Raw genomic sequence first — 26,637 nt, forward strand, 5'->3', positions numbered from 1 at the left:
CAAAGTCTTCTCTTCACAGTAAAAACTGAGACTTGATCTTTTCGACCACTGTTAAGTTCTGCTTGAAGCTTTTGTGCTTTGAGGTGCCTATCACGCAAGCTGAAGATCCTCAGACATTTGTCTTCTGATTGGGTTCTGACTTTCTGTCTGCCAGATCTCTTCCAGTCAGAGTTTCTTCCAGATTCCAATTGCCTTTGGATTGTGTTGGACACCATATTGACTGACACTTTTTTTTTTTTTCAGTTTCTCTAAATGAAAGACCTACACTTCTAAGGGTAGTACCTGTAGTAACACAGTCTGTTCCATCTCAGCTTTAAGAAACGCAGAGGGTTTCTTAGTAATCAGCAGAAGTTGGAATACCTGTTTGCTTCAGCTTGAAAACGCTTACTTTACTTTAATTGCTGCAGAAAATCTATTGGCTGTAGCCTATTACTTATTCCCTGAAGGCGGCCCATTTGTAATATTTTGAAATTTATTTTTTTTCAGATTTTGCTAACCTAAACTTTAAATGTAAACTTCTAGAAGTTTATTGCTTACTTTTTCAACATTTTAGGTTATTCATTGCATTACAACTGAAGTCTTCTAAAACTTTTCCCTGGTAGTGTATGTGTGTGTGTATTTTATACATAATATTTATATGAACAAATATAACATAAACAAAAATGGTCTTATATTTTTGTTGTGCTAATTTTTTCAGTTAGGTTTATTTCTAGTTTTGTCACAACACACAAGTCATTTTATATGGTAAACACTGTCCTCTAGGTGCTTTATAGGGTACAGTACAATACTTTACAGTACATTTTTCTTCATTTTTTCAGATGGAGCACAGGGCTTTACTCAGTGTCTCGTAGCATATCAGAGGCCATAATTGAACCTTGCAGTTTTCAGTTCACTGCCGTAGATCCAAGGCCACACTGCCTGAAGAAGTCAGACAAAACAAAAATAATCTATGTATTTTTTTAAGACTTTATGCTCCATTCCAAAGCCACACAATAAAAACCTTTTAAAGAAATTAAGGGACCTTGCAGTATACTTTGACTATAAATGGAAATAAAAAGTTTTCCTGGAGAAAGCAGTGTAACTCATGGGTAAAAAATGAGGAGAATCTCATGTTAATGTAATCTTTACTATCAACTGACCGGCAAAAATGCACTTTATTTTTCTTTCTGAAACTTAAACATTTTTTTCTAAATATTTAAGGATTTTAGGACTTTTCCCTTTACTTTAACACCTTAAATTACTATGAATTTGCATTGATTAGTCTCTTTTGCTTCTCCATTCCCATTCCTGTGATTTGCCAGGTGTTCTTCACACAGGGCCCTGCTCGATCCAGGCTTCACTACACTTAACTTCTCTTCTATCCTGGATTCACTGGATCTGTACTTTAATTTTCCCATCTAGGTTTGCTAGTGTGGTCTAGTGGTTAAGGAGTTGCACTATAAGAGAAAATGTTCCTGGTTTGGTCCCTATCACGGACTTGCTTTGTGACCATGAGAAAGTCACTAACTGAACTGTCCGTGCTCCAACTCTTAAAAAAACGAACAACAAAAAATTGATAAGGGCAACTGTAATATACATGTGTACTTACGAATGATCATAGAATTGTGTTCTTTGTAGAAAGCTATTATATAAAGAAGTAGGAACAGTAGTAGCAGCACTGTTGCATAAAAAGAGTACAGTGAACTTGTTACTTGCAACACGTAACGCTTTGTCTCTTCAGCACCATAACACAAATCAATCTATTGAAATGTTTTAAAATTACTACTTGTTTTTAAATATGAGTGAACATTTGGAAAAAGAAAACTCATTCTCTTTGTTTGAAGTTATGCCAGGACTCTGTGTCTGCATTTTTGAAACATAAACAGACTGTTAATACATTGACCTCCTTCTTAGCATTTCTTGCCTTCCTCTTAATTATTTCCTGTTCTACCATTTATTAGCTGGGCACAGTAACTTATAACGTACTGTAGATGTCAAACGCAGCCATTGCTCATCATCTGCTTCCATCTTTCGCAAAAAATCGTAAAGATGACCTTTCTTGTATAAGAACTGTATGGTTAAAAGAAGAAAAATTACTTTAATTTGAGAAAACAGAATTATACTTCAGAAAAAAAAAGTAAATGTATTGTAATATATTTGGAAATATATTCCTCAACACAATTTTTAAATAAAATGCCAGTATTCGTAATTTATTAAGCTGCAGATTAGCTGGCTACATTTGCTCGCAGTTTGCACTTTTTTATGGATGGGTCGATCAACATCAAATTTGAAATCAGTGCATTACCATGCAATATTTGTTTGGATACACAATAATATCTTAGCTAACAAAATAAATAATAATACATTTTATTTATATAGCACATTTCCCATGCTCAAGGCACTTCACAGAGTCTCATAAAGAAACAACAGGTATATGTAACATTGGATACAGATGGTTCCTGAATGGAATCAGATGGATACAGGATATACAAAGGCAATAAACAGAATAAAAGACAATAAGCCAGAGTAAATTCAATACTAAAAGAAAGTGTAGCAAATAACATCATTTATGATATAACACACACACACAAATTATACTGAACATCTGGATATAGAAGAAGACTGAAAGAGCAGACATTAATGTCAGGTTAAGTTAAAAGCCTTCATAAACAGATGAGTTTTATGTGTTTCAGGTCTTGTATTTGTTATGAGATACTGCATTTTCGGAGTTAGATTTAACAGAGCAGGAATATGGATACATATTGTAACGACTGGTGGCGTGTGGAGGGTGTTGGGCAGGAGTTACGGGGTTTGATGATGTCAGCCATTCTTTTACCTTGTCTGCCCCTCCAATGCTGCTGCTGTGTTTGACTATTAGCAGCTTCTTCTACTTGGCTCCACGCAAGTTCATCAGCATTATTTACTACTAAAGACATTCACACACAGAGACAACACAATCTAATTCATTCTGCCCCACTGTGAGAAGAGCCAAGCCACAATCCCTAAGGAGACTTACTGGACATTCGGACTTCCACAGCAAAGAAGCATCTTTGAACTTTGTCTGCCACACTCACCATCTGCTCCTTTCATCGCCAGGTGTAACCCTAATGATTCTGCTACATGGCATTACTTTTGTTCCATTTCTACCCTCTTTATAATCTGCATCTTAGTTTCAAAAGAATGTTGCTTTATGTTTTAAGATATACTGGGCAAATTATATTTATTATTTTCTAAAACTTTTTTATAACTATAGCTCACATAAAATAACTAAATGCTCAAGTATAAGAAATTCCCGTTCTATGACGCACACAATATCAACGACAGAAAACTTCAATTCTGTGTAAGGAAGTTGTTTATTGCCAGCACTTTAGTAGACTGGTCCTTGAAATTGCTCATTTGTCATATAGCATTTATGACATTGTCCTTTGTTATAAAGGAGCTTCATTCTCAGAGTATTTATTAACCTATGTATTACTGTACTCAAAATGACACAACCATCTTTTCCATGCAGTTTAAAAAAAATCTGTGTCTATGGCCACTAAATTACTATCAAATTTATATTTAGAATTTGCTATATTTTTTAATTTATTGCAGGCTCTTATTCAATTACCAGCATATATCTCCCAGTGTGAAGAAGTACTTCGTTTTTTTGAGACTAGACCTGAAGACCTCAACCCACCAAAAGAGTAAGTACACTTCAGTAAACTGAAGAGTTTTGAGATGATACTAGATGGCAATTTTTACAATTTAGGGTAATAATATAAGTATCTGCCATTGTGTGGAAATTTTCAATATTGCATGCTCAAGACCATATTGAATGTTACTTTAGTGATTTAGTATTTATAGGGGTAACACTGCTTTTATTTGCCCAAGGATGAATGCAGTAACTCTTAGTAGGATTGTAACCAAATGCTTTACCTCCCAAAGACATTCAGAGTACACTCCTGAAATTTGTTTTCCTTGTGCATTGATGAATAGTTTGTGTTCACTTTTGCTCTTGAAATCACTAGTCACATGCATTTCTACTTCTCTATGTGGCTTGAGAAGCAGAAATTCTATTTAAAATTGGCATACTTCTTCCATTATGCACTATCCAAAAGGATACAATCAGTGTTGTCCATGTTGAATGAGTGGGGACCCACAAATTTACAGAATTGTTTTTTTTTTTTAAAAAAACCAAACACTTTATTTATTATACAACTTACAGCAATTCCTCTGTAGTCGCTATGAAATATACCCCTTGAGATGTAATATAATTGTCCCAGTACTCCATTTCTGGAAACAATTCCTGTACTTGTCTTTTGTTACTGTCTCTAGTGCTTCCAGCAGTTTTTACTTGGCTTTCTAACATGGTAGCAAATCATCTGCCCTTCAGTCTCAATTTAAATTTTAGGAACAAAAATGTCACAGGGAGTGAGATCTGGTGAAATTGAGACATGTAAGGCAACAGCCACATTGTTTTTGGTCAAAAACTCTTTGATCGATAACATGATGTGTGAGCAGTTGTGCTGTCATGGTGCAGAATGCCGTTTTGTGTGTGCTGCTATTTCAGACATGTTTTTTCTTGATGCTTTCCCCCAGACAGCTCAGCAGTTTAGTGTAGTATTTCTGATTAATAGTCTGTTCATTAGTCAGTTAGTTTAAAAAAAAACACAATCATCGTTGCCTTGATTTTTGAAATGATCTGACATGCTTTTTTTGGCTTGTAGAAAAATATTGCTGAAGTTACCTGTGCAATTGTAGAATAAACATCAGAAACACACATCTTGGTCAACTTAGCACAATGCCACTTGGCAGACTGTTTATAAAGACTTTAGGTATACAAAACCTAGGTGCATACTTGAGAACTTCTGCCTATTCCCATGCTATTGACCAATTCCAGGGATTTTTGGATCCCCTCTCATATATGTTACAAATACTGCACTCTCATTGGAGAAGCACAGAGGTTTTATTTTTTGTAATTGTTCTTCTGTAAAGCAATACTCACTAACATTGATGACAAGATGCTCTATGTAAGGTTAAATGTGTAAGTGTGTAATGGTTCCGGGTCCATCAGATTTGATGAAATGGACATAACAGCCATTGGTTATAATCAATGCCTTTTTTATTTCCATTTACCACCACCTCCTAGTACGAGTGTAACCCAACCTGACAGTCTACTATAAAATAAAATGCTAAGTTCTGTTTGTGTATGTTCAGTCCAAATGAGTAATCTGACTGGTCATTTAGGCTTTGTTGCTACAATCAAAAGAGAGAGTGCAAGTGTGAGACACATGAGGAGGAATATAGTTGTATAAGGCATGCCCCTGAGAGTCTCCTTCAAAGATGGAAAGTATAAAAAGAGGACAGGAGATAAGCAAGGCACCTTGAAATGTCAGAGTCTGAGTAGCAGGCCTAACAGGAATGTGATCAAGAGAGGGGGTGTTAGGAAAGAGAGTTTCAGACATGCTAGAATACTGTGAAAAAGGTGCTGAAGGTACACGTAGGGTGAGATATATTAAATATTTTAAAATGTATTCAATTACCTGTGTTTGATGGTAATGTGGCTAGTCAATAATAAATCAAAAGCCAGTTTAAAATATTTAAGAGTACAGTATTCCTCAAAATTTATCTACCAACAATAATGCCTGTATTAAACACATTTCATTTGTCCCAAATCCCCATTTCCCACACCAGTATCTTAAATCCTTGTGTTATCTTCGCTGATTGGCTGCATTTATGTGTATAGTGAGGAATCTAATGATCCAAGTCATATACTGGGAACATAGCCAAATAAAGGCACCGTTTCTTAACTTTTTGAGAGAGGGAGCACTGGGCTAGGCACCATTTTCATATGACTGGGCAAAAATAACCATTACAATTACAAACAAAAATAACACGTAGAAATCAAAACACTACTAACGGGTTAATATAAGAATTATAGCTGAAATCAGATAGCTGGCAAGTCTCAAAAGGCTTTAATGTCAGAGGTCCATATCAAATTTGATGATATATACTGTAGTCACATTGTATGGGAGGAGGGAAAAAACAAAAACTTCAGCTGGTATGGATGCTGGACAAAATAACCCTCTAGAGACTCCAAGGTGAAAAGATTGACCACCACACCATATAATTATACAGTGCTGAAATGTGATAAAGTTATTAAAGGTACTGCTTACATACAATGAAAAATATGAGAAAACCTGATAGTACAAGTATCATTCAAGAGGTAGTATGTCAGATTACATGACTGAATCGCAGCCCATGTGACATTTAGCAACTGAGCACTGATCTTGAGCACAGTCATGCTTGCCCCTTTTTCTGACAGCTGGTAGTGTGCTGCCTGACTGAGATGGCGAAGTATGAAGTGTTAACAGCTGCAGCAGGTTCAGCAGCAATCTCTTCCATTTCTTTTTTCTTTTCTGTTACGATATAAAATAGAAGTCATCTTACAGACAAGCTTCTCATCTGTTAGTGAGGTCTACAGCCTAATGGAGCTGATGCTCTGGTGGCATTGTGTAAAGGGCTAATAGCTGCTGTGTGTTCAGCTGCAGTCCTGGTCCTTTTTTTCTTTTTTCCATTCTGTTTTAGTACATAAAACACTAGACATCAGACAGAAACACTTCTATTTGTAAATTTCAAATAGTGTGTTCCTTATTCCTTGTCACAAACATTCTATGCAATGTTTTGCCACTAAGCACTCACTGTTCTCACCTCTTGAATGTAAAGAGACCACTCCTCTGACCGAAGAGAAAATCAAACCTGTTTGATTTGATCTCAGTCAGTCACAGACTAGTTGGTCTTAGTCATTAGGTATATCACATTAAGCAAGTGGCTTTATGGGCGCGAACTGCCGTCAGGCTAAGATTATGTAAATGAAGGGTACAACTGAAAATCATTGGAAAAGTTGTCTAATGTGACGCGGTCTTAATTTAAGCTGATCTCAGTGTCCTTTCAAAATTTTGATTTCTTGGCACAGAGTAATTCACTACAATTGCTCCTACAGAGTTGAAATACTTTAACTTACAAATAACTTTGTCTCTCTATTATAAAAGAAAATCTTCCGATGAAACGAGATTTTTTCCTGCAACAAGACATGATCTTTTGAAGAGAGACACTTTAACATCCCGTGAGATGGTCAAGTCAGGTCATACTTACAAACTTTGGAAGCAAGTCCCGTGATACACATGCAGAGCAGGTTAGAGATAATGGAAGCAGCAAAATTCGAAAGTCTCAAAAAAATGAGAGTAATGTTCGCATTAGTGCAAAGAAATGGAAAATATTACGTGGTGAAATAACATAACAGCGAAAAGAGATCAAATAGTGTTTGAGAATGTCTGGGTGAGGAGACAAGGCAGTGTGACAAAAGGCTTTCAAACTTTTGACTTGCCCTACGAAATGCAGATCATACGGCATGGCAGCAGCAGCAAGCCAGCAGCTGATCGAGCAAAGAGGAGGTTAAAAAAAAACTGTATTTGTTTCCCATTGTATCACCGTTTAAGAGAGGTTTTGAAGGAGCGGCCGCATCTCCTTGGGGTGTGTTCAGCCCCCCTCTTCACAATGGCGTGTAGCACTGTTGAGGGGAGAACGGGGTTGGCAAGCGAAGCTAGCAGGAGCCAAAGCCCACTAGTACTTAATTAAAGAAAACCGCAAATTTTGTGAGACAAAGGTGCCTATTTCGACAGAAGTCAACCCCTATTTACAGTTGCAGTAAATTTAGTCGTTATATCTGTAGTAGGTGGCAAATATGTAACTATTTTTTAAAAACTGTATGATGCCTTCATGATATACCATGTGACTGCAGCATTTGAATTTCACCACAAGGCTGTTAGTTCGGTTTACTGTATATGTGTTAATTAACTTTCCAGGGTTACACCTGTAAAAAATACAGCTGGTTTATGAAGTCTGCACATTTTCTCCAGGTCTCTGAGTTTTTTTAATTGCCACTACTTTTTTCATTCTTTTTAAGAGCTGAGTTTGACTATAGACTAAATGAGTTACCCAGAGTATGACAGATTTTGTGTGTGTTTTGTGATGGACTGGTGCTCCAACCAGGGTTAGCTTCTACCCTACGCCTAGTGTTGCCAGAATAGTTTTTAGCTCCCTGCAATGCTGAAATTGATGAGCATGTTAGAAAATGGATGTTTTTTAGGATATTTCACACAATCTGTTCTGTTACAGATTGTTACAATCTGGCCTGTTACAGATTATTACAGTTATACCTAAAATATTTTAAAATATAAACATGCATTACAAAAATAAGTATAGAATTTTATCTTTACCATAAGTTACTTAACTGTGTTGCTGGGCTCTGGAGAAGAGAAGCTTGTTTCTGTGGTAAGCCAGGGCTTTTGATTCAGGGCTGCATGTCAGAATATAAACAAGCAGAGGTCTGTTCTTGTGCATTGAATGTCAGAAAGAGCTTCTTATGAGATGCAGATTTAAAAGAGACTCCAGATGGCAGCTGCCAAATCCCCTCCTTCCTACACCCTTGAGCTTTTGAACAAGGTTTTGGACTTGGCATGTTATAGAGCTGTAGACCCCAATAAGTCAGCAAAGTAGCAAACATGTTCCATTTGCAAATTTCTGGAAGTTACATTTTTTTCTCTCCAGAAGCACAGTGGACCTTACAAAACATTTTTGTCTTTAGTTTTTTCAACAGAAGACGCCACCATTTATCAACAACAAAGACTGTCTGTTATTCCAGCTTGTCTACAGACAGCCTTTGGCTTAAAGGTTTTGCAGCTTCATAAATTAACCATGCTACATATTTGCAATCAGGAAGGATAAAACACTGGGACAATGGATCTCTCCATGTTTGGTTTCAAGCTGATTGTCCAAGATGTGAATTGTATATCTATAAGAGGAGGAATGAAGAAAAATGTACTGCTGTGAATAAATTACATCTTGCAAGTAAATTGCATCACTATTTATAACAACTTTGTCCTGTAAGACTTTTCTGCCAACCAAAATGGGGTAAGATCCTATAAGGGATGCCAACCTGGCACAGACTAGCTAATGTAGTTTGTAAGCAGTAGAGGGGAAACCAGAGAAGTAGTTACAGGATGTTCACAAGGGTGGGCAAGCTGGAGAGGTGTTTGTTAGGTAGCAAAAAATGTAAAAGTTATCTGCTGCCTGGCATGTTTTGTTTATCTGTCTGTTCACCTGACCAAGGTCATAATTAGCTAGGCCTGGTCTACATGCAAAGGTTCAGACTAAAGAGTAATTTTTAGTCATGATGAGGTTGCAGGTTTAGATCCTATAGTAGCCTCACAATGTCATCCTGAACATTAAAATTATACAGCAATGTGTTTCATGAAACCATTTCTTGGTCAGGATTAGCAAACCTCTGGATGTGTTGGCGAGGTCCCAGAGGGAAGGTGCTTCCGTGTTATCCATGTGAGCTTTTGTATTACCATGCGAAGCACTCATCTGCTGTCATTAATGTTGTCTTCTAGCAGCTCTTCCCAGCTGATTGATGCTGGCAGAGGTCGCCATATCTAAGGAGGCACTATTTATTTTGAAGCATCCATTACTGGAATTGTAACAAGGGAGAAGGGCATTGCTTAGCCTGTATTAATGGGATTACATTTTACCTTCATTTCATCTTGTAATATAATGTCTAGACTTGCCCCTGTAACTTTAATAAGCAGTAAAATATAGTGTGCCATATGTCTCTTGGGTTATTGGGTGCTGTATGACATTGTGGCTGATACAAATAATAAGACTCCTGAAGAAAAACAAATACGACGACTCATTTTTACATTTAGCACATCTGGTCAACACATAATTTCTGTCGTTCATTGAATGGGTAAACACAAAGGGTCACTGTCGGTCATCAGCTACTGTGAAGCAGTATCCTCAGTCACAATTCTACTTATTGCTATCTCAATCACTGCACTGGAAAGACCAAGCTCACTTTTTCTAAAATTGTAAAACTAGCATGGTGGAATGACCTGGGGCCTCAATTACCCTTAAAGCCTGTGGTATTCGTAGTATTGTGCTTATGCATGTTGGCCTTGTCTAAAAGAATGGTGTTCATCAAAAAGTGTTTGGTGGGTAAATGACCTATGTAGCCTTTGTTGGCCTTAGCCTGTAGAACCCAGGTGGAGACCAGTGTAGTGACTTTAAGGGACGGTGTTTAACTATTCAGGTACAAAAGTCAGATTGTCAATGTAATTGGCCCCGAAGTGACAAGGTACAGTTTTAGATAGTATCATTGAATGTGCTACAAAATCAGGATTAAATTAGACATGTAAAAGATGGGTTCTCCATTGTTACAGTGGAAACTGCTCTGCCTTTCAAAACTAGAGAAAAGGGAGTCCATAATTCACCTGCCAATGCCACCTTCACCCATGGGGGCGCCCAATTCATGTTTTTGTATTATCCTAACCTCATTAGCAGAATTCAGTACAGCAGCCATTACCACCCTGAAACCTGAAAATACTGTTTCCCTAGAATGCTTACGCTGTTTACCATAGGCAAGTTTCCATACAGTTTTTTGCGACGTTTTGTTATCAACAAACAGAATATACGTAAAAAAATTGCGAAATTTGCTGTCTCCAGCCTGTTTCCATCCAACTGGCTTTTTATCGATAAAATGGTGTGCGTGATGACGTCATCCCCCCCAAAACGAACTGTCGTATAAGTTTTGTTGTATCGCGAAAAAAAATCTGCCCTTGAGCTGTTTCCATACATAATTTTGTGTATGTCGCAAATTATCTACCTTTTGTTTTCCACGTTACACCCCCTCCACTAAACAAAGAAACAAAGAAATGGAGAGATTATTCAGACAGTTTTTTGACATTTGCCAGCTTACTGTTATTTCAGTTTCACAAATAATTGGAATTGTACATAATATCCGAAGACGACAGCAGAATGAAGCAGTTGCTTGTCTGATAGCCCTAGAGCTCGAAGAAAGTACCCCAGTGTGATGAAACCCACGGGTATGGGAGAGACGACGGAATAAGACCTTCTGGGAGGAGGTGGTGGAGAGACACTTCACAGAAAATCTCTGGCTGCAACATTTTAGAATGACACGGCCGACGTTTGAGATGTTGTGTGGATTCATCAGTCCTGATGTTGCCCATCACAGGTTGCCACCGACCACGGTTCCAACCAAAAGCGGATTGCCATCGCCTTTACAAGCTGGCAACCTGCGCCAGTATAGAGTAGTTGGAGAAACTTTCGGGGTTAGTAAAACTACCGTCCATCGATGTGTATATGCTGTGTGCACCGCTATTAAAGAAAAATTAATGCGGCGTTATATCAGACTTCCGACTGTAGCGGAGGCCAATGAAATTGCATACCGCAATTCCTTGGTGCATCTTGTGCCACAGATTTACGGTGCGCTGGATGGCACGCATGTGCCTATTCTTCCCCCGACGGAAGGCTACCGATTACATTAATCGCAAAGGGTGGCCATCTATTGTTCTCCAGGCCCTTGTTGATGACAGGTGCATGATACGAGACATTTGCGTTGGCACTCCTGGAAGTGCCCATGATGCAGCTGTGTTTGCAGCATCGGATCTGTACAGGTGAGCCTACCTTTCAACATCCCTTCTCAGTGCGATAACAACTGAATTAGTACTGTAACCTGCTTCCCTTAAGGTTTTTAATTAAAACTGAAATTTGAATTAATACAAAATAACGACGTTTAATCAAAAAAACTAAAGTTAATATTAATGAGAGAATTTCTCATATATGCTAAAACATCTGCCATTTAATAATAAGAAAAAAAAATTTAGATAATGAATCACACGGTTTATTAAATATTTTGACTGGCACAGTAAATTACCTTTGCGGTTTTTGTATTATTTAGACATCCTGAGAGACACCCCCAGGCTACAGCTGATGTGGAGGGAGTTCAGGTACCCCTTTTAGTAGCAGGAGACCCAGACTATCCACTACTGCATTGGCTCATCACGAGAAATAACGAATCTCTTCATCAGACCATGCGAACCGCTCCACCATTCTCGTTTTGATTGCACATGATGAAAATGTATCATGTGACACATTTATTTGCGTTAAAGCCTTTTTTCCGACAAAAAGTGTTTCTAATGTAGTTTTTGCGATATCTGAAGTATCGATATGGAATTTATGCGCTAAAGTTAAACGGAAAAATATGTCGACATGTACAACATTTTATCGAAAATGAGCATTTCCATCAGCTATATCGGTAAAAAAATTTGAAGCGCTAAACATTTTTTCGCAAAAACTCCTTGGATGGAAACCTGGTTCATGTTTTTTTGCCTTCATCTTTCTATTAAAATGGAGTAATTCCCCCTTGAGGGCATTGAATTTCAGGTTAAGTCATCATGCATGTAGACTTTGCACACATTCCCTGTGTCCATAAGGTTTTTGTCCTACACCATGAAAGTTTGTACACTGGCTGGAACATTAATTAGTGCTACTCCCAAGTTCTCCGTCTCTATGGAGTCTGCAGATATTTCCTGTGCCCATGTGACTTTTCTGTGGGGATTCTAGTTTATTTCTAGGTGCATGTAGATTATTTTAGAACATACACTGCTATTTATAAAGCTGCATTCTCATGCCCAGTTGCTTTACAATTACAGATCCGTAGTACAAATATTTGCATGTGCGTGTTACAGTTGGAGCGCAGGCAGGCTTTTAGCACCCTACATAAAAAGACAGGGATTAAACTAGCATCCTTCTGCTTATAAAGTCAGTTATCCGGTTGACCTGCAGCTTTGGGAGTCTGAATGTTTGTGAGTGCATGCATGTCCTGCTATGGGCAATCATTCTACCCATGATTGGTTCTTGTTTTGCACCTAGTAGGGCTCCATCTCCATATTACCCAATAATGGAATCATTCATACCTTATTTATTATACCCATGTATCCAATTTAGGATCATAGAGAGTTAAAGCTTTAGTCAGAAACAAACCCTGGGCAGTGGTGCTAGTTCACTGCAGAGATACCACTGAAGAATTAGTGATTTAACACACAGTACAAAAAAGGCTGGATACAGCAGAATGTGAACTATGAACCATAAACACAACTACAACTCACTGCAGTCCTCACAAGTGGTATAGTGACATACAGTATTGTACATAATGAAGTAAGAAGCTGTAATAAACAATACATTTTGAAAAAAGTGAAAAAAAGGTCAACCTGTTAATTAATTGGTTGAACTGAAGCCAAAATGTACCACTTGTAATTTAACAATTCTGAATGGAGTTGGGGATGATTTACACAGAAGAGTATTTGAACTGTGACCAGTAACCTTAAAATGTTTGTTGGATATTTACTTATGTATTATTTTGGTGAAATACTATTATATTGTGTAATTTCTGTATGTTCAGTAGTATCACTTGGACTCTCTGTGACTCTCAAAATTATTTCACTATAAAGAAAATGAATAGAAGCTTGGGAAGCTGGACACCATTTTTGTAATCCTGTAATGGAATCAGTGTGTACTGAAAAATTAATTGTAGCTGATGAGATAAATGAGTAAAAGTAGTTATCTTTCAGGCAGGCAGTTTTTTGTTTGCCAAGTGGTGTCTGCATGTGATGTGACCTGCTAGGTTTATTTATACAGTCAATAGTTCATCTCCTGTCCTCTGTTGATTCTGAGGTTAAAATATAAGTAAAACTAACCTGTGACTTACAGAAAGATTCATGTGAATGCAGTTATCCAGATTATACAGTATATCATTCTTTGGTAAATGGTGCAGTGGTTTACGTTTATATACTGAAGAATTCATGCTTGAGTGCTTCCAGTGCTGTAGATTGTCACTGGAAATTCAGAATGGGGTTGTGATGAAAGCCGAAAATTAGGACAATGTTTGGGGAGGCAGGTCAGTGAGGATCAAAGCTGCCAGTCTGCTTTGGCCAGTGTCTGACTTCCAATTAAAAGTTCACACACACACACTCCCACACGTTTGGCCAGTGTTAACACAGTTAGAAAAAACAGGTGGCAAGTGAAACCCCCTTGTTGTGTAAACCAAATTGGCACAGCTTGTAACACTGCAAATACTGGTAGAAGTGAAACTGTGGATCAATTCACATACAACAGTCCTGACCAACCGGCGGCAAATTGCTAAGAAACAAAAATTGATTTAAGAGTTTATTCCAGCTGCTCTGGGTGTGTGGTGGTAACCAGCCTGAGACAGGGTACAAGTCCTTTGCAAAGCATCTAAAGTAAACCTTTACAACCTATGGAAAAGCTGTAAAAAAACTAAAGACTAGAACTACATTACCTACCTTATAGGAGTCCTAAAGAAACATTACATTGGGGAATGTGTTTCATTTGCTTTACTTTCAGAGAAGAAAACAGAAGGGTCTGGCTGCTGACCTCCAGTGGCAGACCAGTCTGTGATTCCACTTAAAGTACTCATATTTCAAAATATACTGTAATTATTTTGGGAGATGATGTGAAGGTCCTATGCTGGTGTTGCCTCAGAGGCATCTGCAAATGGAGAGTCTGACAAACTCTGTTGGTTTTTGTTATTAAGTTTCTTGGAGGCATCTGTCGGTCTTTTTTTAAGCATGTGTCACAAATACTTTAAGTTACCAAACTTAACTAGTTTTAAGGAGATTTCTTCTACAGTAAATTTAGAAAGAGTAAACTGCCTTTTTTATTGAAGCTGTATACCCATTAACTTATGATATTAGGCTTCATTAGAGATTGCTGCTACACTTTTTTATGTATTTGTTTATGCTTCGCATACAGCCACATGAAAAAGTGTGAGAACCCCTCTTAATTCTTTGGATTTTTGTTTAACATTGGCTGAGCTTTCAAAGTAGCAGCTTCCTTTTAATATATGACATGCCTTATGGAAACAGTAGTATTTCAGCAGTGACATGAAGTTTATTGGATTAACAGAAAATATGCATCATAACAAAATTAGACAGGTACATAAATTTGGGCACCCCAACAAAGATATGACATCAATACTTAGTTGAGCCTCCTTTAGCAAATATAACAGCCTCTAGACGCCTCCTATAGCCTTTGATGAGTGTCTAGATGGAGGTATTTTTGACCATTCTTCCATACAAAATTTCTCCAGTTCAGTTAACTTTGATGGTTGCCGAGCATGGACAGCCTGCTTCAAATCATCCCAGATTTTCGATGATATTCAAGTCAGGGGACTATGACGGCCATTCCAGAACATTGTACTTCTCCCTCTGCATGAATGGCTTTGTAGATTTTGAACTGTGTTTTGGGTCATTGTCTTGTAATATCCAACCACTGCGTAACTTCGACTTTGTGACTGATGCTTGAACATTATCCTGAAGAATTTGTTGATACTGGGTTGAATTAATCCGACCCTCGACTTTAATAAGGGCCCCAGTGCCTGAACTAGACAGACAGCCCCACAGCATAATGGAACCTCCACCAAATTTGACAGTAGGTAGCAGGTGTTTTTCTTGCAATGCGGTGTTCTTCGCCATGCAAAGCGCTTTTTGTTATGACCAAATAACTCAATTTGTGTCTCATCAGTCCAAAGCACTTTATTCCAAAATGAATCTGGCTTGTCTAAATGAGCATTTGCATACAACAAGTGACTCTGTTTGTGGCGTGAGTGCAGAAAGGGCTTCTTTCTCATCACCCTGCCATACAGATGTTCTTTATGCAAAATGCGCTGAATTGTAGAACAATGTACAGATACACCATCTGCAGCAAGATGTTCTTGCAGGTCTTTGGAGGCGATCTGTGGGTTGTGTCTAACCATTCTCACAATCATGCACATACACTGCTCCTGTATTTTTTTTGGCCTGCTAGACTTGGGTTTAACAGCAACTGTGCCTGTGGCCTTCCATTTCCTGATTACATTCCTTACAGTTGAAACTGACAGTTTACACCTCTGAGATAGCTGTATGTAGCCTGCCCCTAAACCATGATACTGAACAATCTTTGTTTTCAGATCTTTTGAGAGTTGCTTTGAGGATCCCATGCTGTCACTCTTCAGAGGAGAGTCAAAGGGAAGCACAACTTGCAACTGACCACCTTAAATACCTTTTCTCATGATTGGACACGCCGGTCCATGAAGATCAAAGCTTAACGAGCTAATCCAACCAATATGGTGTTGCAAGTAATCAGTATTGAGCAGTTACATGCATTCAAATCTGCAAAATTACAAGGGGACCCAAATTTTTGCACAGCCAGTTTTTCACATTTGATTTAATTTCATACTGCTTCACTAAAAATCTTTATTCGGAAAACACCCCAGTACTCAGATGTTCCTAGGAAATGAAAGACATACCACTGTTATCTTTTTTGTTGCAAGTAGAGTAAATTATTATGCAGGCTGAGAGGGGTTCCCAGACTTTTTCATATGACTGTATATATCTGCCTTTACATGCAAAACATACATTTATCCACTAGACCACAGTTATAGCCTTGGGACTGATTGAACAACACATTTTTAATCTTTAATGGGATCTGCCATTAGAGGTCTGCAGCCAGACTATGTCAGAAGAGTAAGGTAACTTTATGGCAGTAAGTTTTAGATTTGGCTTTTAAAACTGTCCTCAATATTATTTTCCTCAGGTAGTGGCACACATGTTCAAAGCATGTTCCTGGTGATTGACATCATTCCTATATCCACATGGGTTTATTTCTCGGTACCCCAGTTATCTTTTAGAATTCCTAAGATGCAATGTTGAGCTAGCTGTCCAGTCGAAGTTGGACTGGCATAAGTGAATGTGCACCCTGGTAGACTGGCATCTCTTTCAGAGCTGACAGTTCTTGGTTATATAAGGTGTGTAGAGTATGCATCCAGAGTTGATTAAGAAGAGGCTTGCACCACAAAACTCAGTATGTAATTGAATAAGTAAGTGTGTTTGTAAAGAAGAGGCCACAGGCTAAAGTGCACATTTGTAGTCAGTGAATTACTAATCATTAACAGACACCACAAAAATAACATATTACATGTCTACAACTGCTCCTCTATATAAATTGCCAGGCTCCAGAATTCTGAGTGAGTGTGTGATTTGTTTTTATGAGAACAATGAATGATATTCTGTAAATAATCCTACCCAGTTAATTCAACACAAATGCTGTAATACTCACTACGAATCAGTGTCAACACACAGCACACAAGCCTCTGGGAGAAGCCTAGATCTCTCATAGTGATCAAGATTGCTACACGCCTGCCAGACAGTACTGGAGTTTGGGTAGTGTCCCTATTGCTCTGTCACACCATTTACGGAAGGAGGGAAACACCAGCCATTAGGCCCGTGAATAGTTCACAATGAGCATGTATGGGCTTGGTTACAGTAGTGATCTCTACATTTCAGTATAATGATTCTTTTAGAGTGTGACAGATAGGGGGCGCTGTCATCCCCTTGAACCCTCAGATCAGACACCAGATAAAAGTCCAATAATTTGATTTATTAGGACAATAAAGTGCACAAAGCACCCTACACTCCACAATACTCATCCAATAACCAATCAATACAATAACAATAAATCCTCCACTCTCCCAAACGCATTGCCACTCTTCCTCTTGACTCAGCTCAACTCTGGGATCTCCCATAGTCCTTTTTTTAGTCCTTGACCAGGAAGTGTTTCTCTCTCTGTCCATGTTACTGGAAACACTTCCGAGTCAGATAAAAACTCCTTTTCTTCAACCCGGAAGCACGTCATTTCTTCTGTCCATGTGACTAGGACGCACTTTCGGGTTGTAGGGAAAACAATCGTTGTTCCTCCCTGCAGCGCCTTCTAGCAGCCCCTGTGGTATCCAGCAGGGCTGTGGATAAAAACTCCATTGTCCATAATTCCATGCTGCAAGGAGGGCTCCATCTGGTGGCCTGGGGGTGTTGGCCGGGATGACTAGCCGGCCATATATCACAAGAGGTAAGCCAAAAACTCCAAGAATGATAATTACAAATGGTCCCAAATGTGTCAAACCATCTTTAGTCCAATGTTCTTGGAGCAGCTTTTTGTTAGAATTTACTGTGGTTGGAGTGCTTTATTTTAGATTTTTAAAGTGTACAGACACAAGGGTATTTACAGTGCTGCACGAAGAATGAGTATGAATAATTTAAATGAAAAGACGGTGGCTAAAGTTAATTGGCCACAAAAAGGTTGTTTGTGAAAATTCATGTTTTTATTTAGTATATGGCGAACAGCATTTGAAAGGCACAAATTTGCTCTTAAGGTTTTTTTTTGCAATGTTTTCAGTACCTGTGATGGACCATGGAGGTTCTTCTTGTAGGCAATCCAGTTGCCTCTTACTTTGCAAAGATGTGCATTATAGGTTCATTTGGGATCCTCAGTTGGCCTTGTGAATGATTTTGATGTATTTATGAGTGTCATAAATACACAGGTGGTGCAAGGAACCTTATCAGAATTGGCTGATGTTAAGAGTGGTGTTCCACAGGAGTCAGTGCTAGGGATTCTTCTATTTTTCTTCTTCTCTCGGCTGCTCCCGTTAGGGTTCATCACAGCGGATCATCTTCTTCCATATCCTTCTGCCCTCCGCATCTTGCTCTTTCACACCCATCACCTGCATGTCATCTCTCACCACATCCATAAACTTTTTTCTTAGGCCTTCCTCGTTTTCTCTTGCCTGGCAGCTCTATCCTAGCATCCTACTCCCAATATACTCAGCATCTCTCCTCTGCACACGTCCAAACCAACGCAATCTCGCCTCTCTGACGTTGTCTCCCAACTGTCCAACATGAGCTGACCCTCTAATGTATTCATTTCTAATCCTAACCATCCTTGTCACACCCAGTGCAAATCTTAGCAACTTTAACTTTTCTACTTCCAGCTCTGTCTCCTGCTTTCTGGTCAGTGCCACCGTCTCCAACCCATATAACATAGCTGGTCTCCCTACCGTCCTGTAGTCTTAGCAGGGATGGTGCTATTTTTAATATATATATAAATGATTTAGATAGGAATATAAGTAACATGGTGGTTAAGTTTGCAGATGATATCAAGATAGTTGGATTCACCGATAATTTGGAATCTATTAAATCATTACACAGAAAGACTTGGACTGCATACAGGCTTGGGTAGATTTATGGCAGATGAAATTTAACGTCAGTAAATGTAAAGTATTACACAAAGGAAGTAAAATTTTAGGTTTGAATACACAATGGGAGGTCTGAAAATCAAGAGTATACCTTAAGAGAAGGATTTAGGAGTTGTAATGGACTTCCCTAGAGTGTTAAGCCATTAAGAAGGCAAACAGAATGTTAGGTTATATTGCACAATGTGCGGAGTCCAAGTCCTCAAGTGCTCAAGCTTTAAAAAGCACTGGTGAGGCCTCATCTGGAGCACTGTGTGCAGTTTTGGTCTCCAGGCTACAAAAAGCACATAGCAGCGCTAAAAAAGGTCAAGAGGAGAGCGACTAGTCTGATTCCAGGGCTAAAGGGGATGAATTATGAAGAAAGATTAAAAGAGCGGAGCCTTTTCATTTGAAGCAAAAGAAGATTAAGAGGGGACATGATTGAAGTGTTTAAAATTATGAAGGGAATTGGTACAGTGGATCGAGACTGTTTTTTTAAAATGAGTTCATCAAGAACACAATTGGAAACTTGTTAAGGGTAAATTTCACACAAACATTAAGAACCATAGACACTTGGAATAAGCTACCAAGTACTGTGGTACACTGTGAGACTTTAGGAAATTTTAAAACTTGACTGAATGTTATTTTAGAAGCATTAAGTGGATAGGACTGGCGAGCTTTGTTGGGCTGAATGGCCTGTTCTCATCTAGAATGGTCTAATGTTCTAACATGTCCTATAATAGACTGGCACCCTGCCCTGGATTTGTTCCTGCCTTGAGCGTGCAGCTGTCCTTGTAGGAATCTGAATCTTCTCGTCATATCCTTGTAGGTTTTCTCTAAGTAATCAATTTTTCTCTCACATGCAAGAAACATGTGAGTTATGTCAGCAGATGAGTCTAATTTGGGTCTTTGAGTGATTTAAGTGTTTATACTAAGATAAATTGCTGTGATTCAGTGAAATCTTGGCAAGTTTGTGCAAGAAGGTTAATGCAGAATGAGCAGTGTTTAGCTTTACATCTGTGTAATGTTGTCTATAGTTTTAAGATTTAATTATTATGACTGATCTTTCATTTTAGTATTATATTACTTCACTTTCTATAGAATGTCTGTTGGTTTTCAAGGGAAATCTACTAGAATTGGGTGCAAATGTCTTTTACGCATAAAATTAATATTTCTCCATTCTTGTGTTCCATTGACTTGCATTTTTTATGTGTGAAGTGGTCCTGTTACAATATTTACACTTGTAGTCAAAAGCCTTAATGTTCGCTTGAACATGAGTAGTTCTCATTTGCCTCTAGAGCAAAGCTGGGCAAACTAATCAATAGTCAATAGTATCTCTTACAGTGGGCAAAATAATACCTATTTTTGTCCATATACCTAGGCAATCTACCTCATGTGAATGCCAAAAAAAAAAGTAAAAAAAAAAAAAAGTGTATTTGTTTTTAAGTTTCTATTCTTGTTTGTAGTAATTTTCCTTTTTTAAAAGAACTGTTCACAACTGTATATGCTACCAAATAATGATGCCACAGCAGACTTGAAAAGCCTTGGAAACAAACCCTTAGTCATGTAGTATCTATGGAAATCAAGCACATAAACTGTGTTACTTCTAGAACATTGTACACATTAACAACTAAAGGAGATTTAGAAAAAGAAAAAAAAATCGCAAAATCTGTCTTGCCAATTCTGAAAGTGAGATTGAAAATCACAATGAAGGATGACAACCTGAGTGGTGTATGTGGTAAAGCCCTGACTTCTGTCTGAACACTGGCCCTTAAAATTGGGAGAATGAACAGGTTTTTGTTGTTGCAGTTGATTCAAATTATTGTAAAGATTGAAGAATAGGGAAAAGGATACAATTAAAAGCACTATACCAAAATGGAAATGAACTCACTTGGAAAGCCATTAATTATCCTTCTCTTCTGAAACAATGTTAAAGTATCTGAAAAATACACAAAGTGCCTGAAGGCATGGTGAGGATGTTGCCGGTAGGCACATTTTACTTTTTTCTCATCAAACACATGGACTGAAAGAACAGGAGCAACCCATTTCTGTCGATCTGCTACTGGAAAACTGTTCTCCTTTTAGTTGCCTTCTTTTACAACTGAGAAAGGCGCCCTTTATATTGATTTGTGTATAAGACCAAGAGTCGCATGTGAAGCTTCTCCTCAGGGTGGGGCGGGGGGTATGGCGCTGCCAACAAATCAATTGCAAAATCAGCCACATGCAAAGTCAAATTCTTTAAAAACACACATGCAAGAAGCTAAAAACATTCACACTTCGTGTTATCTTTTTGGATGACACCACGTGTTACAGTCACACCAGCAAACTGAAGCTCCATTTTGTTAAGAACACCAAACATGGGCCATATTTCAATGAGAAGGTCATGGACCATTCATTCCTGTGCCACAGACCAGATGTAGCCCATGAGATGTACTTTGCCAACTCATCCTCTAGAGACTAACAGGGTTTCTTTCACCTTCTTAATTATGGTTTGGTGGGCAGCAGGGGTGGTGAGTGAAAAGAGCTGTATGTTGGCAATGAAAGCATATTTACTCTATTAAGGGATATGCAGAGTAATAGAAGATGAGCAAGGGGATTTTTATTTATTGTCACATAGCTTTATGATATACATTTTCTTAGCTTGATTTTTGTCTGAAATGATGACTTCCTGTTACTACTAATATACTTAGTTCACATTTTTAACATTAAAATTAGGATTGCAAAAAATATGACATTTACAAAGTGATCAGATGATCTTCCAGTGAAGATAAAAATTAGTAGACATCTATAATTAAATGATGAACCTGTGCATTTGTAGGTCAAATTTGTTAGTTAATATACCATGGATAGTCCTGTTAAGAGGAGAGAGTAGTTTATAAAGAGTTTTAAAAGAAGTGTGTAAAAATATTCCTGATGCCGTAGCTAAGTGAGACTTATCAAGTTTATGTTACTTGCTCCAAAGAGGCACTGTAGGACCCGTCTCTGATAATGCCACTGTAGGACCCGTCTCTGATAATGCCACTGTAGGACCAGTCTCTGATAATGCCACTGTAGGACCAGTCTCTGATAATGCCATTCTTTTGTCTTTTTTCTAGTGAACCAATTGGAAAAAAGAAGTCTGGTAAGTATGTGTTTTATTTCACTTTTTCACACAATATGTACATTTTTTTCCCATTATGATAGTCTTGTGTACAAAATAAGTATATATATTTCTTTAATTAAGTCTTTTTTTTGAAATTCAATACTTTTTTAATTAGGTGAAAGTGTTGTTTTCAATATTTGTGTACTTCTACTTGTTACTGCTAGGAAAAAAAGGAATGGCTTAGTACACCTATAAAGCCAAACCACTGACTATTTTTGACTGCTACAGAAGTATGTGTATTGGTGTATAAGTGTAGGGGACGTGCATATATTTAGACTATAAAATGACTGATTTTACAGAAGCAACAAGAAAAACAACTGTTATTTTATTGAGGCTAAGGAATATCCAAAATGGAATTGTTAATAACTCTTTTTCCTTTGACATTTTTGCCTTTATTATATATATCTGGACAAATATGGATGTTATATAAAGCAGCATATTAAGTTAAGCTTCAATTTGAGATACTTATACCTTTTATGTATAGTATAAGATTACTTTTGTATAAATTTTTATGTTATGTGTAAAAGTAATAAAATAACCTTCTCACCCATCTTAAACATTTCATGATTGCCTACCTTGCTAATCACCAGTGAACCAAACATTGGTTTCTTTGGGATTCAAGAGGAATACTGTTGCTGAAAGTGTACAAACACAGATAATTACTCTCCATGGCCTTCAAACCAAGAAACTGAACCAACCCTACAACAGCCCAACCCACTACACCATCATGCTGTCCTAAAAGTAGAAGAATGCATGTTCAAAAAAAAATCTTTTATTTTAATTTATATACACTAAGTAAATTAGATTTACCAATGTTTCTGAACAAAATTCATTTAACATGCAACTGGTCTTTATGTTCATGTGGAAATGTCTACCTATTACAAAAGCTCTGGTGCTTATTTTATCTTTGTACATTTAAAGAAAATTCTCTCTGGATTTAAAAGTATTGTACTCTGAACATGCAGACCAAACCCTTAATATTCATCTCTTACCTAAATACTGTGGATTCAAAGTAAGCAATTACAATACTAAAATAAAATTACTGTATGTATTTTAGTATACTCTGTAATACATGATGTTTAGACATGCAAATATAGAATTTCGCCACTCTGTACATTTGACAAAACTGCTGCTACTACTACTACTACTACTAGTGTTTCACTTTACTAGAGGCAGCATGGCTAGTGGTTTGGGTCGACTGTCCCTCTTTTCAGAACTGCACTGCAGACACCAAGCGTGAGACAGGTAGCAAGGGAGAGCAAACTCGCAGGTGAGCCAAGCTGTGAGTCTTTCTTCACATTTTGTGTGGCCAGTGAACAGCCTGCTGCCTATGCTTCTGATTTTACTTACACTATGGTGAAGGTCTAAGAACATTGAGCGACAGCAAGAGGTCTGTCAGGAATACTGCTAATATACAGAAACAAATAAGTGCTTCCATTAAGAATTATTTTCAGTGTGATTTTAAATAGTAACTGTAGATTGAGTGGTTATAAACAAAAAGCAACACATTTTAACATTTACTCCAGTGCAGTTTACTCAAAACAGAAGTGCTATATGCTTTCAGTCTTAAAGTTACTTTTAATGTTTGTCAATAGGCAATATTCAGCTCTGTAAACTGTCCAAATATTCTCTCACGTGTTCATTTTATGTAATTACAGATGTAACAGCTAATAACGATCTTTTTCTTTTTAAAATGTTCATGTACGTTGACTTTATAAAAGGCCCACTAATCTGCATTCAATTTGCTAAGTAGGTCCTGCAGAGGTTCCACATTTGTAGTAGTAGTTATAATAATACATTTTATTTATATGGGGCCTTTCCCATGCTCAAGACACTTAGTAGACATAGCAGTGGTAGTATTATCAGAGTACAGTGAAATTTGTACTTGCAACAAAAATGCAACTAAATTTGCCATTCTCCAATGCCATGGTTAACCAGAATGTATTAAAATTCGTAATTTCATTTTAGTTAATAGAAAACACAAATTAGCTTACCTGATATACTCCTTACTCATTTTCTATTTGCCCATTACCTGAAACCTTGTGTGAAAACACCACGAGAAAACCACCAGTGATATTCTTTGACAGATGCCTTGCTTAATACCACAGAAACTAAATACAAGAGAAGAACTCCGTTTCACAAAAAAGGGAATTTTAAAATCTGTTCTCACATATCATAGATTCATATGCTTTGCTCTCTACCTGTTTTCTAAAGAATTTTCCCTTAAAACAAACAATACCACTGTGATATGAATGATTAAAGGTACAGATTACTGAAATACAATAAACCAACACAAATCATTACATACAGTATAACACATCTTGTTATCTACAGTATAAGAAAATAACAAAAATCTAATGTAAACATCCAATAGTTTACAAAATCAGTGTAGAAATCTGCGTGCAACCAACTGTTGGTTGGCATATTTTATAAATCCTAGACAGGACTACTACACAAAACTTAAAGAAAAAAAATCTAATAATATATGCAGTTCATATCTGCCCCCTAACTACTCACTATTTCACTATTCACGAACTATTTTTAGGTCTCTGGAACTTTAATGTATTTAAAAAATAATGAATGAGTATTGTTACTGAGATAGATATATATTTTTATATCAGATTTATAGTTCACTAACAAAATATAGAAGTATTCCTTCTCCATAGGCATGGCTTTGGTCAAATTAAATTACTGTATATACAGTAATATCGGGGCTTACCTGTAATGCTAGTTTACTCTGATTTATTGAATTCAGGTTTTTTTTCTGTTTACTTTTATCAAGCTTGAACATACATGAAAGTGCACAATTTATTGGCTATACAGTAAAAATTGAAATCTATGTCAGTCAAGAAATATCCACAGTTATGCTAAGTGTGAGGACTTATTTGAAAGAATTCGATTTTCACCACTGTATTTCCTAGTTAATTCTATAAAGGAAACAAAATACAACAGTTAATATTTATTCACCTTTAGCGTATTTAAACAGGTAAGTCTGGTGGTATTTTAATTTCAGTTAAAAACAAGACCCCAGAGTTTAATTGGATATATTCAATAAATATCCATGACATTAGAAAAAGAATAATTGCTAATCTTAGAAACTGCAATTTATATGAAATCATCTTTAACTAATATTTGCTTCAATTTCTTTGTCAAAAAACTTCAAGTGACTTGCATCATGTTACTTTGCCTTATACCTGCTTTCATTCATTTTCCTTTATTAGGGTTTGTCCAGAGAGCATCATCTTTCCTAAAGAGAGGTAGTACTACCACTTGCTTGGCCCTGCTCTCATTTTCTTTTTTCTTTGCAATCGATTTTTGCTTAATCAATCTGATTTGGCCTATAGTAAAATTAGAACTTGAACCTCAATAAATAAATAAATAAAATGATACATTCCCCCACGATCACTCCCCCACAAACTTGCTAACTAGAAAATGGACTGGGTCTACTTTGCTGCTCCTTCACTCTGGTGTGGTGTCATTGCATGGCCAGTATAAGTATTGCACCCTGACAAGATTTTTAGGACAGCTCCAAAATCACTTTTAATGATCTTGGCTTTTGGGGAAGTTTGACCTCTCTTCTTTTAATATGATGACTATTCATTTCATACAGTACTTTGCTATTTTACGTTTTCTGTGTTGCATTGTTTTTTCACATTTTTGATGATTGTGATTTGTATAAAGTTGAGCTTAATATAATTTGCTCTATTTTAGACTTTTTTTTAAAGAAACAACGGGTTGGATAATGACTGACTGACTTTTCTTTGTTGTGCATTTTGATGTCCTTCAGACTTTAAGTAGAAGACAGGTGTCCAGAACTCCGTCTCTATTTCATTTTTTTTTTTTTTTTGCTGTTCTTTACTTTTTTCTGTCTTTTCTTTCTTACAACTTTCCATTAAAGGACCATACAGTATACACTGTTTCAGTTTCTAGACTTCATTTGTCAAATGTTTAGATGGATGTTTATGACCTTGCCTTTAAATAACTTATTTGGGATTAACAGAAGCTATATGTAATTGACATTTGGTTGTATCCATTATTATCTATGTATTATCACATCTTGTTTATCCACTTCAGGTTTGAAGGGAGCTGTTGCACATCTCAGCAGCATTTGGCGCAAGACATAAACTAACCCTGGATAAAGTGCCATTGCATGGTGCACTCAAACAAATGCCCGCATAGTGAACATTTAGAGTCACCAGTTAACGTAATATGTATATTGCTATTTTTCTTTATGGAGACAGGATTATACAAAAAACCTCTTGGCAGACATAACCAAAAACATGTAAACTCCACACAGACTACATGGACTGGCATTCAGGCCAAACTCTGGGGCTGTGAGCCAGCATTGCTAAAAACTGCACCACACTTCCACCCAGTATCCATGATTATATGTTCATGAATTTCTGCTAAACAAGAAATATTGAAGTTAGCATGATGTACTGTATATCAGGATGACGTACATAAATACATGGTTCACACCTACACGGTGAAAATGGAAACAAAAAGAAGTTAAAATAAATGTCAATACTAGAATCTTAAGTGCCACTGTGCATGC

The 26,637-nt window shown here is 37.2% G+C and overlaps 1 protein-coding gene across 2 annotated transcripts in view; it reads left to right on the forward strand.

The window, feature by feature from the left end:
- The window catches only part of sh3pxd2b (SH3 and PX domains 2B), a 148,199-nt gene that overhangs the window by 88,414 nt on the left and 33,148 nt on the right, over positions 1–26,637 (forward strand). Inside the window, exons 5-7 of one of the 2 annotated variants that reach the window (XM_039776147.1) lie at positions 3,574–3,665; positions 22,036–22,061; positions 25,304–25,339. In XM_039776147.1, the coding sequence (XP_039632081.1) occupies positions 3,574–3,665; positions 22,036–22,061; positions 25,304–25,339 (154 nt within the window). The remainder of the gene's footprint in view (positions 1–3,573; positions 3,666–22,035; positions 22,062–25,303; positions 25,340–26,637) is intronic. The other variant, XM_039776149.1, reaches the window with a different exon arrangement.

The sequence above is a fragment of the Polypterus senegalus genome, chromosome 13, assembly GCF_016835505.1.
Source record: "Polypterus senegalus isolate Bchr_013 chromosome 13, ASM1683550v1, whole genome shotgun sequence".
NCBI lineage: Eukaryota > Metazoa > Chordata > Cladistia > Polypteriformes > Polypteridae > Polypterus > Polypterus senegalus.